General features: G+C 47.9%; 1 protein-coding gene across 1 annotated transcript in view; it reads left to right on the top strand.

Annotated features, from left to right (window-relative positions):
• The first annotated feature begins 1,613 nt into the window (after window positions 1–1,613).
• The window catches only part of GNA13 (G protein subunit alpha 13), a 41,271-nt gene continuing 24,949 nt past the window's right edge, over window positions 1,614–17,935 (top strand). The window contains exons 1-2 of the mRNA XM_007524333.3: window positions 1,614–2,071; window positions 6,706–6,932. Of these exons, the coding sequence (XP_007524395.1) occupies window positions 1,789–2,071; window positions 6,706–6,932 (510 nt within the window). The 5' untranslated portion in view covers window positions 1,614–1,788. The remainder of the gene's footprint in view (window positions 2,072–6,705; window positions 6,933–17,935) is intronic.

Consider the following 17,935-nt stretch of genomic DNA (forward strand, 5'->3'; position numbering starts at 1 on the left):
AAAAAAAATCTCAATACTGAAAATGAAGAAGTTGTCTGCCTGGGTTCCTGCTACACAGATTCTCTGCCAACTCAGCTGTCCTTTGCCTCCTTAACAGCCTTTTCAGGTTTCCTATCCTGAATCAGTTAAAAGCAAAGAAGAAAAGAAAAAGAAGGAGAAGAGAAAAAAAAAAAAACACCCTCTTGACTGGTCACATCCTCTGTGCTCTGGCAGGAAACCTAACATTTGCCTGCTCCCCTCTGTCCTCGTTCTGTTTGCTTATCTGCTTCCTTGTAGGGAAGAGTCTCAGCAAAGTGTCCGGTGTAGGGGATTTTCACCATGACTTCACTTGTTTGTATCCACTGATTTCAGAACAGCTGAAGCTGAAATGCAGCTCAGATGGGAACTCTTATTCCTGAGACAAAAACAGCCCCTCTTGTCTACCTCTCAAATTAACATCAGCTCCAAAGAGAGAGTTTTTGCAGGGGGTTGAGAATGCCAAATGCATGCACCTGGGTGGCATGTTACATGCACACGTTACAGTGCACAAGGACCTGCAGGGGGGAAGCTTTGTGAGTGGGGAAGCAGTGTTGCAGGTGTCTCTTTGTCTCTCTTCCTGTCTTTCTCCCCTTCCCTCTCGATTTCTGTCTGCATCTATCCAATAAATAAAGACTGAGGGTGGGGATGCCAAAAGTTTGGAGGGTGGGGTTTGATGACCTCTGGTTACAGAGTTAGGTTTGGGAGAGCAGAAAGTCAAGGAAGCTGCCTTAAGAAAACATCCTAAAAAAATAAAATACACACACACACATATACTGGTGAGTAATACATGATTCCTGACGTAAAGAATCTCTCACTAAAAGGTGGTTATTAGTGTGGACAATAATGCAGTAGCCGTATCATCAGTAACTTTCTAGTCACTGCTGGAGGCTTCACATTGCAGGAAAAGGGTGATCAAATGGAGAAAAGACGAGCTGTTCCCAATAGCAGTGCTTGCTAACGTAATTGTTTGCTTCTGTGATGGATCTTTTTCTGGAACCGTAATTTGTGCAACTGTTATTTTGGAGAAAAAAAAAAATCTCAAGTGATACACTGCATTAGAAATAGTAAAAAAAAAAAATTAAATAATAAAAAAAGCATACTCAGACCCTTTTACAAGTCTCAGCCCGGCTGTTCTAAATGACTTTTAATCAAAGGCTTGTCCAAACAGACAGTCGGCGGCGGGCACAAACTCCGCGCAAGAGGGGCCGAGGAGACCAAACCAAAGGCCCAACGTCCCGGCCGCCCCGCCCCGCCCCGCCCCGCCCCGCACCCCGACCTCGCGACTCTGTTTCCCGCGAAAAGGGAAACAGAAAGTCCGCAGCCCGCCCCGGGCGCGCCGGGCGGGAGAGCTGGGCCCCGCCCACCCATCCCCACCACCACGTGACTCCGCCAGCCGCCCTCCCACTCCCCGCGCGCCCCCTCCGCGCGCACGCGCACGCGCGCGCCTCACCGGTCCGGAGCGGGACGCCGTGTGCGTGCGTGCGTGCGTGCGTGCGCGCCCCCGGAGAGTCGGCGGCGCGCGCGCTCCCCCGGGGCCACCGCCCTCTCGGGCCCGCCCTCCCGCCCTCCCTCGTCGCGTCCGGCCCGCCCTGCGCCGTCAGTCCGCTCGCTCCCTCCCTCCCTCCCCGGGCGCGCTCGGGCTCGGGCGGCCGTCGCAGCGCTGCCCGCCCGCCCTCCCTGGAGCCGCCGAGCCGGGGCCGCCGGCCGCCCGAGGAGGAGGAGGCGGAGGCGGAGGCCGCCCCGGGGGCCCGCCGAGGCGGCGGCGGCAAGATGGCGGACTTCCTGCCGTCGCGCTCGGTGCTGTCCGTGTGCTTCCCGGGCTGCGTGCTGACGAGCGGCGAGGCCGAGCAGCAGCGCAAGTCCCGGGAGATCGACAAGTGCCTGTCGCGGGAGAAGACGTACGTGAAGCGGCTCGTCAAGATCCTGCTGCTGGGCGCGGGCGAGAGCGGCAAGTCCACGTTCCTCAAGCAGATGCGCATCATCCACGGGCAGGACTTCGACCAGCGCGCGCGCGAGGAGTTCCGCCCCACCATCTACAGCAACGTGATCAAAGGTGCGGCCGCGCCGGCCTCCCCACCCCCCACCCCGGGGTGCTTGCGCTCGGTGCACCCCTGCTCCGGCCTCCCCACCCCCGCCGGGGTGCTTGGGCTGGGTGCACCCCTGCTCCGGCCTCCCCACCCCATCCCGGGGTGCTTGGGCTAAGTGCACCCCTGCTCCGGCCTCCCCACCCCATCCCGGGGTGCTTGGGCTAAGTGCACCCCTGCTCCGGCCTCCCCACCCCCGCCGGGGTGCTTGCACTGGGTGCACCCCTGCTCCGGCCTCCCCACCCCCACCCCGGGGTGCTTGGGCTAAGTGCACCCCTGCTCCGGCCTCCCCACCCCCACCCCGGGCTGCTTGGGCTGGGTGCACCCCTGCTCCGGCCTCCCCACCCCCACCCCGGGGTGCTTGCGCTGGGTGCACCCCTGCTCCGGCCTCCCCACCCCAGCCGGGGTGCTTGGGCTAAGTGCACCCCTGCTCCGGCCTCCCCACCCCCACCCCGGGGTGCTTGCACTGGGTGCACCCCTGCTCCGGCCTCCCCACCCCCGCCGGGGTGCTTGGGCTGGGTGCAGCCCTGCTCCGGCCTCCCCACCCCATCCCGGGGTGCTTGGGCTAAGTGCACCCCTGCTCCGGCCTCCCCACCCCCGCCGGGGTGCTTGGGCTAAGTGCACCCCTGCTCCGGCCTCCCCACCCCCACCCCGGGGTGCTTGCACTGGGTGCACCCCTGCTCCGGCCTCCCCACCCCCGCCGGGGTGCTTGGGCTGGGTGCACCCCTGCTCCGGCCTCCCCACCCCCATCCCGGGGTGCTTGGGCTGGGTGCACCCCTGCTCCGGCCTCCCCACCCCCGCCGGGGTGCTTGGGCTAAGTGCACCCCTGCTCCGGCCTCCCCACCCCCACCCCGGGGTGCTTGCACTGGGTGCACCCCTGCTCCGGCCTCCCCACCCCCGCCGGGGTGCTTGGGCTAAGTGCACCCCTGCTCCGGCCTCCCCACCCCCATCCCGGGGTGCTTGGGCTGGGTGCACCCCTGCTCCGGCCTCCCCACCCCCGCCGGGGTGCTTGGGCTAAGTGCACCCCTGCTCCGGCCTCCCCACCCCCACCCCGGGGTGCTTGCGCTCGGTGCACCCCTGGTTCGGGCCCACCCCCCACCCCGAGGTGCTTGACTGTCCGCCTGGCGGCCGGGTCCCCCGTCTTCACCCACGAGGCTCCGGCCTCCCCACCCCACCCCGGGTGCCGGGCTCGCTGCCGGCTCTGCGCAGACCCTCCGGCCTCAGCCGCTCAGGGCCGCGAAGTCCCCTTGACCTTCCTGCGCGCGAGCCGCGAAGCCCCTGCACCGCCCGTCCCCGCCCCCGACCCCCGTCCCCGCCCGGCGACCCCCGACCCCGACCCCGACCCCGTCCGGGGCTGCACCGAGACCCCCGCGACTCCCCGCTTTGGGCTGTCAGAGGCCAGCCGTGGGCAGGGAGGCAGGAGCAGGCCCCGGGCTGCAGGGACCCAGGACTTTGGAGCGAGCCCGGAGAGAGGGTCCGTGGGTGCGCCCAGCAGTAAGGGGAGACAGGGGCGGGCGGCGGGGCCTGGGCTGCGGGGCCTGGGCTGCGGGGCCTGGGCTGCGGGAGGGAGGAGACAGCCAAGACCAGGCCCCGCGCCGGCGAAGCTTTGGCCCAAGAGACTTGGCATTTCATTTAATGTTTTTGCCCCGGGCGAGGGGTGACAGCCCCTGGACCTTTCTGAGCCGGGTGTGTGTGTGTGTGTGTGTACACACTGCGTGTGTCTTTGTGTGTGTGTGTATATACACTGCTTGTGTGTGTGTATACACTGCTTGTGTGTGTGTGTACACTGCGTGTGTCTCTGTGTGTGTGTACACTGCGTGTGTGTGTACACTGCGTGTGTCTGTGTGTGTGTGTACACTGCGTGTGTGTGTACACTGCGTGTGTCTGTGTGTGTATACTGCTTGTGTGTGTGTATACACTGCTTGTGTGTGTGTACACTGCGTGTGTGTGTGTGTACACTGCGTGTGTCTGTGTGTGTATACTGCTTGTATGTGTGTATACACTGCTTGTGTGTGTGTGTACACTGCGTGTGTCTCTGTGTGTGTACACTGCGTGTGTCTGTGTGTGTATACTGCTTGTGTGTGTGTGTACACTGCTTGTGTCTTAACTGTGTGTGTGTACACTGCTTGTGCCTGTGTGTGTGTGTATACTGCTTGTGTCTGTGTGTACACTGCTTGTGTCTTTACTGTGTGTGTGTGTGTGTGTATACATTGCTTGTGTCTTTATACTGTGTGTGTACACTGCTTGTGTGTGTGTGTACACTGCGTGTGTCTTTACTGTGTGTGTATACATTGCTTGTGTCTTTACTGTGTGTGTGTGTGTATGTATGTGTGTGTGTGTGAGTATGTATGTGTGTGTGTGTATGTATGTGTGTGTGTGTGTGTGTACACTGCTTGTGTCTTTATTGTGCTGGCAGATGCAGACACTTAGGCTAAAGCAAAGGTGAACACCAGCGGTTCCTTTTTCCCCTCTCATGTGGCCTTCAGCAGGATGTTTGCCTGTAATCTCTATATGTCGCACCCCCCCATTTGTGTAATAATCGGGGCAAGGGGATGCCACCCTTTCTTGAGCTTATAATTGAACCGAGAATCCCGGGTCTCGAAGGCATGTGCATGAGCCCATGCAGGTTGAGTCACTGAGCTAGCTGAGCGGGCTCGGGCTGTAGACTGCTCCTCATTTGATCTGTGGTTTGTAAATTAAAGTTGACCTTTGTTTTTTTAAGTGAGAAAGTTACACGAGGTTTCATTCTGGTCTGCCGAAAGCTTGGAGGAGATGGTATTTGTTTGTCATTTGAGAATAATAAATGCTTTTTTTTTTTGTAGTACCAAAGATTTTTTTTTTTTTTTTACAAAAAAGGCATTTTGGCAAATTTGAGATACAGCTGGTGCTGTAGGTGCATCAAGACGGTTCTTCCATCTGGATGATAGCTATCTAGAAGTGTTGTTTTTTAAAGAGATTGCAGACCTATTCAGACTTAAAACCTGAGATACAGGGAGCCTGGCGATAGCGCAGTGGGTTAAGCGCAGGTGGCGCAAAGCGCAAGGATCAGCGTTCAGGATCCTGATTCCAGCCCCCGGCTCCCCACCTGCAGGGGAGTCGCTTCACAGGCAGTGAAGCAGGTCTGCGGGTGTCTGTCTTTCTCTCCCCCTCTCTGTCTTCCCCTCCTCTCTCCATTTCTCTCTGTCCTATCCAACGACAGCAATACTAACTACAACAACAATAAAAAGCAAGGGCAACAAAAGGGAAAATAAATAAATATAAAAAATAAAAAATATTTAAAAAGAAAATCTGAGATACAGCTGGGACTCTAGGTGTGTCAAGATGGCTCCATCTGGGTGATAACTATCTAGAAGTTGTTTTGTTTCTTAGAGATTTCAGATCTCTTCAAACTTTTAAAATGGGATTTTGGTTCAGGAAGTGCTCATAAACAACTAGTCCTTGTCACCTTTTTCTCCCAGGGTTTGAGCAGAGGCTCACTGCCTGGGGGCAGGGACGTTGTAGCAGAACTAGGAGAAACCGCCATCTCCGAGTTCCCTTGTAAAAACAGCAAGAATTGTTGTATTTACGCAATCTTAATGTTTAATAGAAAACTTAAGTTTTCGTGGAAGGCCACACCTCTAAGTCGCCGTCCTTAATGGAAGGCTAACCTTTGTCTCCCGTGTGGCTGGAAGCAAGGGGTTGTGCCAGTAACAGTCACTCCAGTGACCTGACTCCCTGAGTGTGGCCTGCCTGGTGGAGTGGCCAGGAGACGAACTCACTCACTCAACGGCTGATTCTTTTTTTTTGAGTTGGCATGATCAGAAAACTTCCAGCAAAAAAACCATTTGGTTTCTCAGTTACCCAAACCAGTGACTGTAATAGTCCTGTGACTAGTAAGATGGGACAAAGGTGACAGTTCTGTTGTAGCAGCACTGGCTTTCAGCTGGTCTCTGAGAGCTAAAAATCTGGCTTTACATTCTTTTCTTTTTTTGCAGTTGGTCCTCTCCCACTTAAGAAAGTCTAAGGTTATCCTGTGACGTAGACCGATTTGAAGTGTGACATAGAAGAAGTCCCCCAGGTTGAATGTGCTCCCAGGAGACCCGTCCCCGGGCTGAGCACAGGGCCACGGCGTCTAGGCCTTGGGCTTGTCCTGTAGCGCCTGGCATCTTGATGGCAGCTGTGGCGCAGCCTCGACCTCGAGCTCCGCAGCGTCATTTCTCATCCTTTCACTAGTTTGGGCTCTCTTGTGACTGACCACCTCCTACCTCAGATTGTTTTCTGACTTATTTATTTATTACTTATTGAGAGAAAAAACAAAAACCAAGTGGGCGGTAGGGAGGGAGACAGTGTGGTTAAACTTCCTACCCTGGGGCTTGAACCGTGGCCCTTGTGCATTGTAGCCTTTGTGTTCAACCAGGTGCGCCACTACCTGACCCCGTTAGATTTTTTTTTTTTTAAGACCTGAGAAGTTACGGGTGTTTTACAGTGTTTGCTGCCGCCTCCCCCCCCCCCCCTTTTTTTATTGAGGTGATGGGTCTGGAGTAGTTAAGTCAGAACACTGGGGCACACCCATGAGGCTGTCTAATGACCACTGTCACATTATTCTTTTTCTTTTTCATCAAAGGTATGAGAGTGCTGGTAGACGCTAGAGAGAAGCTTCATATTCCTTGGGGAGATCACTCAAACCAAGTCAACGGAGACAAGATGATGGCGTTTGACACCCGAGCGCCCATGGCAGCCCAGGGAATGGTGGAAACCCAAGTGTTCTTACAATATCTTCCCGCTATCAGAGCGCTGTGGGCAGACAGTGGGATACAGAATGCCTATGACCGGCGTCGAGAATTTCAACTGGTAAGAAATTATCTCTCTTAAAAATATTTAAAATTTTCATTTAGTGATGTTTATTAACATTTGGCGTTAAAAAAAAATCAACCTAGAATTTTAGTCTCAGAAATTTGAGTTTTGTTATATATCTAATAGGTGAACTTTTTACTACACAAGATAGAAGTGACATGAACTCCATAGATTTGGGGAAGTCATTATATTTCATAGGTCATTTTTCTTTTTGAAAGTAAGATTGTATGATTTTCTTAAGTATTTCTAATTTTGTTCTCTCTTGAAAATAATTTCCTTCCAGTAACTGCAGCAGTATTCAGTTCATGCTTCTAAAGAGTTGATTTTTTTTTTTACCCTTGGAAAAGTTCTGTAACTGAATGTAATTATTCAAATGTGCTTTTTTGGAAGGTCTCATTACATGATACAGATTATTTTTAAATATGTAGTAATCAGCAGTTATTGAGTTCTCTATATTTTTATTTTCTGTGTTTTTTAAAGACTTGTAAGCACAATTTATGCTCCTCCCCCCAACCCCCAAATCAGAGCACTGCTCAGCCCTGGCTTTGGATAGTGATGGAAATTGAGCCTGTAACCTCAGAGCCTTGGGCATGCAAGTCTTTGGCATAACTGTTATGCTGTCTCCCCAGCCCAAAATATTCTTTCTTAAAAACAGAATAGTTTTTTTTTTCCCCACATGGGAAGCACTTAGAACTTATTTTTCTATTTGTCTTCTACCACACACAACTTTGTAGTTACCATACAGCTCTGAAGACAAGGAAGGGATCCCACAAAGACATAAAAGCAATCAAAATGGCTTTTTTTTTTTTTAAGTCAGGTGTTTAGTGATTTAATTGTGAGAATTTATATTATTTTCTGGGTTTTATTTGCCAAAGACCAGAACAGTTTCAGGAGTGACAGCAATCGAGACTGTTGGCAGTTTGGAAGTAGTTCAGATCTGATGTGTTTCGCTATAATACTAAAATAAAGTGACAGCTACAAGTAAGACGGGCAAGAAAGTTGTTTGATGATGTCACCGGCATTGAAATGACCCACGTTATGGGTGCGGCTACAAAGTGCAGTTCACCCTGCAGCCCTTGTGTTACAGTGTGCACTCAGAGGTGCTCTTCTCATCTGGAGAGTCTGAATATGTGCTCACAGGAACTTCTTACAGGACTGCTGATTTCATCTCTGCTTGCTTCTTTTTTAAGTCTATTTTTAAATTAATTTTGTTTTTTATAGAGACAGAGATGGAGAGGAAGGGGTGGGGGAGATGGAGAGGGAGAGCCACCTGCAGCCCTGCTTCACCAACTGTGAAGCTTCCTAAGTGCAGGTGGGGACTGGAGGCTTGAACCTGGGTCCTCGACCAGGTGTGTCACCACCTGGCCCCTAATCTTTACTTTCTCTGAATTGTGACTCTGTGTCATAGTGCATGTGAAGGTGCACTGTGATATATGTATTGCCTTTGTCTGTGTATCCTGTCCTGTGGAGTAGTGAAAGGTAGACGCTTTGCCATATTAATACTGATGCTGAGTAGTTGACAGCACTGTGCGTCGACAACCATTAATGCGGAGTTGGGTGGTGGCGCAGTGGGTTAAGCACACATGGAGCGCAAGGACCAGCGTAAGGATCCTGATTCCAGCCCCCAGCTCCCCACCTGCAGGGAAGTCGCTTCACAGGCGGTGAAGCAGGTCTGCAGGTGTCTGTCTTTCTCTCCCCCTCTCTTGTCTTCCACCTCCTCTCTCCATTTCTCTGTGTCCTAACAACGATGACATCAATAACAACGACAATAACTATAACCAAAAAAAAAGGGCAACAAAAGGGAAAATAATAAATTAAAAGAAAATCATTAATGCCACTTGACAAGTAACCTCATGCAATTCCCAAGACTTAATGGTTAGTTTTTGTTCTTTGGTCAGTGTTTGGTATCTTATTTTCTGTATCTTGTTTGCATGTATACACACCCCTTCTCATTTCTCTCCCATTTTTAAGTGTTGCTTATTCTTCTTAATTCATTTTCTCAACTCACAGAAGTTTCTGCTGTATATTTTCTTTGTGCGTGTGTGCGCATATTGAATAGAGAGAGAAATTGAGAGGGAGCGGGGAGAGAGCTACCTCTAGCCCTGCTTCACCACTTGTGAAGCCTCTTCCCTGCAGATGGGATGGTGGCTTGAACCTGGGTCCTTGAGCACTGTGACGCATTTGCTGCACCAGGTGTGCAACCACCTGGCCCCTCTAAGTTTTCGTAGACTCAGTCACCATTCCAAATGAGGAGAGAAGCGTTCATCTGTAAGAGCACACAGCACATACTGAGCAAATGGTTAGTACGAGACGAACGTGGGGGTTTTCTGTGGGCTAGTTCCTAAGTCCGTTTAATGGAAGTTGTGCGTCACTGTTAGAGCTTGAATTTGGGTATTCTCATTTAACAGTCTCATCTCAAGCCTGTCGCTTTATTTATTATTATTGTTGTTGTTGTTATTATTATTTAGGATTGAATAAGATGATTCATGCTTATGTGTATCTGGATATGGTGTGGTAGAAGATTCTGTGTGCCAACAGACATTTCAATTTCTGCTCAGGGATTGGCTAAGCTGCATTTCCCAGACTCCTTTGCAGTCAGACCAATGTTGTTGATAAGATAGGATTCCTAGGTATCTCTTTGCCATTAAGAAAAAAAATAAATAAAAGACTGGGGGTGTAGCTCAGGGCTATAGTGCATGTTTTCTGTGTATGAGACTGTATTCCATCCCTACCATTAAAAAACCCCAATAGATTTTAAAAAAAAAAAAAAAACAAAACACTTCAGGATGAGGACCTGCATACTCTAGATTGGCGTCAGCTAATTCTTTAGGAACAAGGGTGAAGAGAGACAAGGTCCAGGAATCTTTTTTTCCCCCCTTGGTTAAAAAGTAGGGTACTGGGGAGTCGGGCTGTAGCGCAGCGGGTTAAGCGCAGGTGGCGCAAAGCACAAGGACCGGCATAAGGATCCCGGTTCGAACCCTGGCTCCCCACCTGCAGGGGAGTCGCTTCACAAATGGTGAAGCAGGTCTGCAGGTGTCTGTCTTTCTCTCCCCCTCTCTGTCTTCCCCCTCCTTTCTCGATTTCTCTCTATCCTATCCAACAACAATGACATCAATAATAACTACAATAATAAAACAAGGGCAACAAAAGGGAATGAATAAATTAATTAATTAAAAATAAATAAAGTAGGGTACTTGGTCTGGGGAGACGGCGTAACGGTTATGAAAGACTCTCTTCCGTGAGGCTCTGAGACTCCAGGTTCAAATGCCGACACCATTATAAGCCACAGCTGAGCAGTGCTCCCCTCTCTGTATCTCATTAAAATAAAATGAAATAAGATGTTTAAAAAAGAACGTATGTTACCAAGAAAAGAGAAGCCAGGAAAGATCTACTGTTAAACTCCTGGAGTACGGGAAGTTTTTCTTAATGTGTATATCCTCAGTGTTGTCAATAGTATATGATTCTATATATATATATATTCTACTGAAAGAGCACTAAAGAATATCGCTTAATCTTGGCTAGAAAAAGTAAATACCAGGGGAAATGGGTGGTGTTAACCAATACAACTAGCCTGACATCTTTCAGCCAACAGCTACCATGCTTAATGCAGACTGAAACAAAAAAGGGGCTGCGGGACAGTTTCAGCTGCTGGTGGTTTGATTTGGTTTTGCTTTGTGCTTCAAGTGCGTAATTGTCTTTTAACCAGTCTGCGGCACCTACGGGAGCGGGGTAGTGACAGCACAAGTTGCGTTTTTACTTGCTCATTTATTTGTTGGTGATGAATTTGGGTGCAGACATGAGCGTTTCTTTCCCAGGTTCCCAAAGGCAAACATTCCCTTTTCTGGTTAGTTTCATTCTGGGTAAACTCAAGGGGGGGAAAAATTGCAAGGTTCCTTTGATAGCTCAAGGTGACTTTTTAGTTCTTTTAAGGTAGCACATATGCAAGATAATATATCCTAAATAGTTGTCTTTTAAAAATTCTGTATTTCTGAACAGGCTCAATCCCCAGCAGCACCACCAGTCAGCCAGAGCTGAGGAGGGTTCTGGCAAGCAAAATAATAATAATAATAATAATAAATGAGTGTAATGTTGCCTTGGCTGTGCATTAGCTAGGCCACTGCACTAATAGGATACTGTCCTCGGGAAAATGTCTTACATGACCGAAGGTAGGGGATTTGGTAACTCAGATTACTTCGGCACATGGGAGTCTCTACAGATTGAGAGGGAGAAAGCAACTTCATAGAATTGGGTCTATAGGACAGGAAAGTGTGTGGGTCTGGGAGGAGCACTGGAGAGCTTCCGAGTCTCAGCACACACCTGAGCATGGTCAGCATTAATACTGACTTCCTTTAATAACCAGCCCTCTTTCCGAGTCTCAGCACACACCTGAGCATGGTCAGCGTTAATACTGACTTCCTTTAATAACCAGTCCTTTTTTTTTTTCCAATTCCTGGAAACAGAACTTACTTTCTTTGTTATCTGAGTACATTCCTTCAGACTTCATTTTTCTCAAGGAGATAGTTTATGCTGGCTGCTAGTTTGACTTTTACAAGCTGTGGGGTGGTTCATTCATTAAAAGAAGCTTCCCCCAGTCTGCTCCACGCCCTCGTCCGCCTGTGAGATAGAGCTGGGTGCTGAGTGAAGTAAGGATTTGAGTTTGGACTGAAGTCGGACTTGCTCTGCAGTTTTTAAAGTTGTTCACTTAGTCTAAAGATAATAAGGTAAAAACTTCAGCCTACATGGCATAAGGATGATATAAAATATTGCAAATGTTGGAATAGATATTGCAGATGTTAAAGAGATTTACAAGCTCAGAGGTTTGTGTGAACCTCTGCACTCGGGCTACTGGTGGGTGGGGTGGGCACTGGGCTTGGCGCTTCTTGTATGCAGGTGCTTGCTGTGTGCCACTGTTCAGCTATCTTCCAGGCCCAAGCAGATAAATGCAATTCATTTTATATTGAAAATGAAGAGGTTGCATGAGGCCCTGGGTCCCATTCCTGGCACACCATCACCACCACCCCCCAAAAAAAAAAACCCCAAAACCACAAATACGTCTTTGGCAGTTGCTTATGGCTTTACTACAGTGTCTCTGTATATATGGATGCATGCATCTGTAGCACATCTGTAGATGTATGCTGTTCACATCACTTTATGAATAGAAGTTTGAGTAGCCTGCCAGTGTCTGCGCTGTAGGAGCTGAAAGAGGGCGGCCAGGTACTGTGCTGCCTTCCTTATTGCCTCGCTGGGGAACAAAGCAAGTGGCGCAGTGATTTATGTGGCTCAAAAAATATTCACGAAACGACTAAGGGATGGGGGTCAGGCAGTGACACACCTGGTAAGTGCTCACATTACAGCGCTCAGGGACTCAGGCTCAAGCCCCCGGCCCCCATCTGCAGGGCAAAAGTTTCACAAGCGGTGAAGCAGGGCTGCAGGTGTCTCTGTCTCTCTCCCTCTCCATCTCCTCCTCCCACTTCAATTTCTCTCTGTCTCTACCGAATAATAAATAAATAAAAACAACTAAGGGATAAAACAAGGGAGTAACTTTGTTATGAAAATTAGGTCTTAGTTTTAAAATATTTTATTAGAGTGTGGTCCTAATACAGGAGAGAGATTTGTGATTGAATGTTGTCTGTTCATCTTCTACAAATAGGCAGCGGCCTAACCAAGTTTATTGTTTAGTTATATCAGCCCTGCAAGGAGGACACTTAATGAGCATGAAACAGGTCTGCAGGTGGCTTATCTTTCTCCCTGTCTCCCCCTCTCAATTTCTGTCTTTTCCAATAAAATAGGAGAAGAAGAAGAGAACCGCCTACAGCCGTGGGTTCCTAGTGCCGGCACCCAGCCCCAGTGTCAACCCTGGTGGCGTAAAAATAGTAACAACAACAATAATAATAAAGTGAGAAAGATTGTGGAGAGGTGTTTCAATATTTCAGACCCAGAGCTAGCGAGTGGTCAGCTGGAGTCCCAGTCTGCTCAGCACTCTACTGGCCAGTGACCCATTTCGTCAGCACTTGGGTATGACCCCTGCAAAGCATTCTTTCCCAGACTTTCCTGCCAACACCCCTACAAGGAAATAATTTATATTCCCTTATTAAGCTCTAACATTTCAGTTTAGCTCTAAGATTTTATTAAGAAGAGGTAACACTGTACTGGTGTTCACATTGTTTTCATTCTAAATATTCATTATACCCTTTTGTCATTCCTCTTTTTTAAAAAAACAGGGAGCTAGTAGTTTCTGTGCAATGTACATTGAAAAATGAGGGGCTGGGTGGTGGTGCACCTGGTTGAGTGCACATGTTAGAATGCACGAGGCCCTGGGCTGAAGCCCCCGGTCCCCTCCTGCGGGGGAAAGCTTTGCGAGTGGTGAAGCAGGGCTGCAGGTGTCTCTCTGTCTCTCCCTCTCTGTCCAATACATAAATAAATATAATAAAAATATCTTTTAATGAGTAAATGGCAACTAGTGATATGAGAAGCAGGCGTATGATTTTCTGGAAAGTGTCTTGCAGATTGCACAGGTCTGGTCTGCGATTACTGAAACTTGCTCTGGATTTGGAGAGGGAGCTGTCAGAATACTTTATTCTGCCTTATGAACTCCTTTGCGCTGTTACTTATGTCGCTGTCAGTTTTTCACACTGTTAAGAGTATTTCAGATTGCAGTTTGTTGCAATTTTTTGTTCCAGTTAAAAGTATCTTTTCTAAAAAAAAAAAAAAAGACGTCTTTCTGGAAGTTAACACTGAGTTTTATTTTCATGTGTGGAAGCACTTCATTTTTTTCCTAGTTACATAGTACAGGTCACATCTGTCTATATTATGAACAGAGTTTTTACTAGATGCCTTTTTCCGTGCAGACTTGTCCTGCCCACATTAATAGAGTATTATTCGGCTGAGCTGATAGGGATCAAGGAAATTGTTTTATGGACTGAACTCTCGTGGTTTCAACTCAAATAACTAATCTGTTGCAGTGATAGTTAGTTGTTCATCGTAATCTCCTATTTTGTCGAAATGAATACAAGAGATTTCAATCAATACACTGGGGGGTGCATTTTAAAATCTGAGCTATTTATAACAGCCACACAACACAACTAGTGTAGTAAACTACTGACTTGTGTCGGAAGGCCTGTACGCTGCTTGGTTTTACTGTGTAACTTTGTTCCAAACAAGTGAAGAAATACTAGTGTCCACATTTGTGTGTTTTGCACAGGGTAAAATTGATTTACAAGTGACTGACACTTAGTGGTGTGCTGTCGTGCTGTGGAATAAAGCAGAAGTTGGTGACCGACCAGCACATTGGTACCTTAACTCTTCTGTTCACATGTGAATTTGAGCAAGCCCCTCAGCCTCTCTGAACTTCCTTTTCTGTGACTATCAGGTGGAGATGACTATGTATTGATACAAGGACTAGATGAGATGTTACATGTAAAGCCTTTGGTATAGCGCCTGCCATGAATTAACCATATTAACATCAGCCGTTACTAGCCCTACCATGCCATAACTGTAAGTAGCTGTATTTACTGGAGTAGCGCTGGAGCCTTTGCAGGTGTGACTGAAATGCTCTCAGACCACTTTCTTCCTCAGAGAAAGAGAGACACGAGAGTAATTAGCATGTCAGCTGTGGTGCTGCAGCTGAGATCTGAGCCAGAAATATGCCAGAGCAGGTGCCTTATCCAGTCTGGGTTTGGGTCTTGATTGTCATTGTCATTAATTCTAGAGGCCAGGCAAGGGCTCACCTGGCTGACCACACGTGTTATAATGTGCAAGGACCCAGATTCAAGCCCCTGGTCCCCCCCCCCCACCTGCATGGGGAAAGAAAACGGTGCTGCAGGTACCCTCCCCTTCCCTCTCAGTGTCTTTCTCTACCCAGTAAATAAATAATAGAATAAAAAAATCTCGATTCAGAATACCATTTTACATTCTTGTTAGAACATATGCTGTCTCTAATAAGTGTAGCACGTCAGAAATTTGAGATTTTCATGGCCACATCTGTCCTTGCTACCTATTAATGTCATGTTGCTTTATTTTCAGATTAAAAATCTGTGATATAGTTCTTCATTTCTTCACAGTAACTTTCACACCTGGTTCAGGTGGGAATGGGATTTTCTGAACTTTCAACATTAAAAAGGAAAGAGATGGGGGCCAGGTGGTGCTGGTGGTGCACCCACGTCTGAGCCCTTCCCCCCATTTCTTTCTCTGTCCTGTCGAAAGAAAGAAAAACACCATTAAAAAAACAGAGAGACTCAAATACTTCAGTCCAGTGTCTATTTGAAAGTTAGGTGTGAGCTTGAATTCTCATACTGACTTAGACTAATTTTACCTTTACTTTTAATTATATTTATGGTATGTTTTCCACCTCCTTAAACAATATATAAAATTTCAGTTCATATAAAAATTGTTTTACGTGTCTTCCTGACAGTCATATAGAGATGCCATTTCTGAAATCTGTTTACATACTCGGGTGAAATAAAAGCATTTTGTATATGATAGAGCCGTATCTATAACTCCTTGTATGAATCTGAAAGTGAGTTTAAAAGAGCATGGCGCCTAAGGAATCAGATGTGCTCAAAATAAAAAATCCCTCAGAAATATTAGCTCATTACATAGCTGTCCAGTGGTACAACTAACTTTCCCGGGATTATTAGTTTGTTTGGAGAATGTGTTGCTGAAAAACTTTGGAAGTATAGACCAAACGAGCTGAGTGCTTCTCGCCTGCTGGAGAACTGAACTGGGCGTGTGGTGCCTTCCTGGCGCTGTGCCCGCCCGGCCGTCCAGGGAGTGCCCCTTCTTCAGTCCTCATGCTTCTCTGGCTCTGTAGCAACTCCTCCCTGCAGAGATGGTGTGAGATCTCACGTTCAAGGAGGGTATGTGGGCTTCTTTTCCCAGGTTTCAAAAAGAAGCCGCCTTTTCCTCTTAGACAGACTAAGAGTGAGGCCGGCAGCCAGAGAAGGAAGAAGACGCGGCTTGGCTGCTCCCTTGTGAGCTGGCTCCAGGCTCCGGCTGTGTGCGCAGCAAAGTGGCACTGTCCAAGGAGCTACTTTGCCAGCCCATAAAAGAAATTCTTACGGCCGTAAAATGCAGAAGTAGTTTCTGAGATTTCATGTTACTTCGTGTGACTTTATTGAGCTTCAGCTGTTCTTTAAAATAAAATCCAAGATAGCAGCCTGACAAAATTCCTACTTTTCCTCATGGAACGTAGAGTGAAATTTAAATTTGCAGTCCTAGGAAAAACTTGTTAATTTTACAGATTTGGGCATTTAAAACAGTGATAGAATGCCAGTCTAAGCCTTATGAAAATATTGGATTTGGAGGGACATACACATCCCCACGTTCACAGCCACATTATTGATACTAGCCAAAACGTGGAAGCAAGCTAACGGCCCACCGACAGATGGCTGACTAAGGAAGTCATGGCACATACCCAGTGGATGGAGAGCTAGGTAATTTAAAAAGACAACATTGCGTCCTCTGGGACAACGGAAGTGGAAATGAAAGCAAGTTCCTGGATGCTTTCACTCATGTGGAATATAGAGAAGTAAAACACGCGAACGTGGAGAAAGTAAGTGAGCAGTCTCCCAGTGCTCACGGGAGGCGGCAAGATGGCTAAAGCACTGGGCTCTGACATGAGGCTCCGAGTCCAGGACCGGTATGGTACGCGTCTGACTGTTCTGGGATGTTTGTTTTGTTTCTTTCCCCTCTGTCCTCTCTTCTCTCATTATACTTAAATCTTTAACTTCGAAAGAGTCCAGGGGTCGGGCGGTAGCACAGCGGGTTAAGCACACATGGTGCAAAGCGCAAGGGCCGGTGTAAGGATCCCGGATCGAGCCCCCGGCTCCCCACCTGCAGGGGAGTTGCTTCACAGGTGGTGAAGCAAGTCTGCGGGTGTCTGTCTCTGTCTTCCCCTCCTCTCTCCATTTCTCTCTGTCCTATCCAACAATAGCAATGGCAACAATAACAATAAGGACAACAGCAGAGGCAACAAAATGGGAAAACTGTCCTCCAGGAGCAGTGGATTGGTAGTGCAGGCACCGAGCCCCAGTGATAATCTTGGAGGCAACCAAAAAAAAAAAGAAAGAGTCCATTGGGAGTGGAGCCCTGCAGTAACCCTGATGGAAAACAGTGTTAGCTTACAGATAAAACTGCTACTTTCTCCTTACCCCAGATACAGAAAGTGCAAGTTCTTTGGGTCAGAGCAATTAGATTAGCAAGTACTAGTCAGACTTTTCTTTTTTTTTTTTTAATTTTTTTATTGGGGGGTTAATGTTTTACATTCGACAGTAAATACAATAGTTTGTACATGCATAACATTCCCCAGTTTTCCACATAACAACACAACCCCCACTAGGTCCTCTGTCATCCTTTTTGGACCTGTATTCTCCCAGAGTCTTTTACTTTGGTGCAATACACCAACTCCAGTTCAGGTTCTACTTGTGTTTTTTCTTCTGATCTTGTTTTTCAACTTCGGCCTGAGAGTGAGATCATCCCAGATTCATCCTCCTGTCTCTGACTTACTTCACTCAACATGATTTCTTCCAGACTTTTCTTTTTTAATTTTCTCTTGCCCTAAACTTTTCTCTTTTAGCTGTTCTGAAAAGTTAAGGAATAACTGGAGTAAAAGCCCTCCTCCCCCAATATCCTAGTTACTTCCCCCCCCCCCCGATATTTCTCTCTCTCTTTTTTTTTTAAGATATATTTATTTTATGAGAGAGATCAAAGCAATGCTTCAGCGTAGGTGGTGCCAGGAATCCAAGTCTTGCATTCAAATATGCACACCCTCTACTCTACCCACTGTGCTATTTCCCTCACTGCAAACAGTCATTTTTGTGTAAGCAGGAAGTACCTTCCTACAAGAAGTCATATAATTATCACCTTTTGTCGTGTGATTTTCACTTGGGCTTCATCATGCAAAGTGTGGTTGTATTCACTTATTAAGAAAGAGAAAACCACAGAAGCTAGGTGAGTGAGCAACTACGCTAGGTTTCCTGAGCTTGTCACAGTTGTTGTGAGAG

The sequence above is a fragment of the Erinaceus europaeus genome, chromosome 12 (assembly GCF_950295315.1).
Source record: "Erinaceus europaeus chromosome 12, mEriEur2.1, whole genome shotgun sequence".
NCBI lineage: Eukaryota > Metazoa > Chordata > Mammalia > Eulipotyphla > Erinaceidae > Erinaceus > Erinaceus europaeus.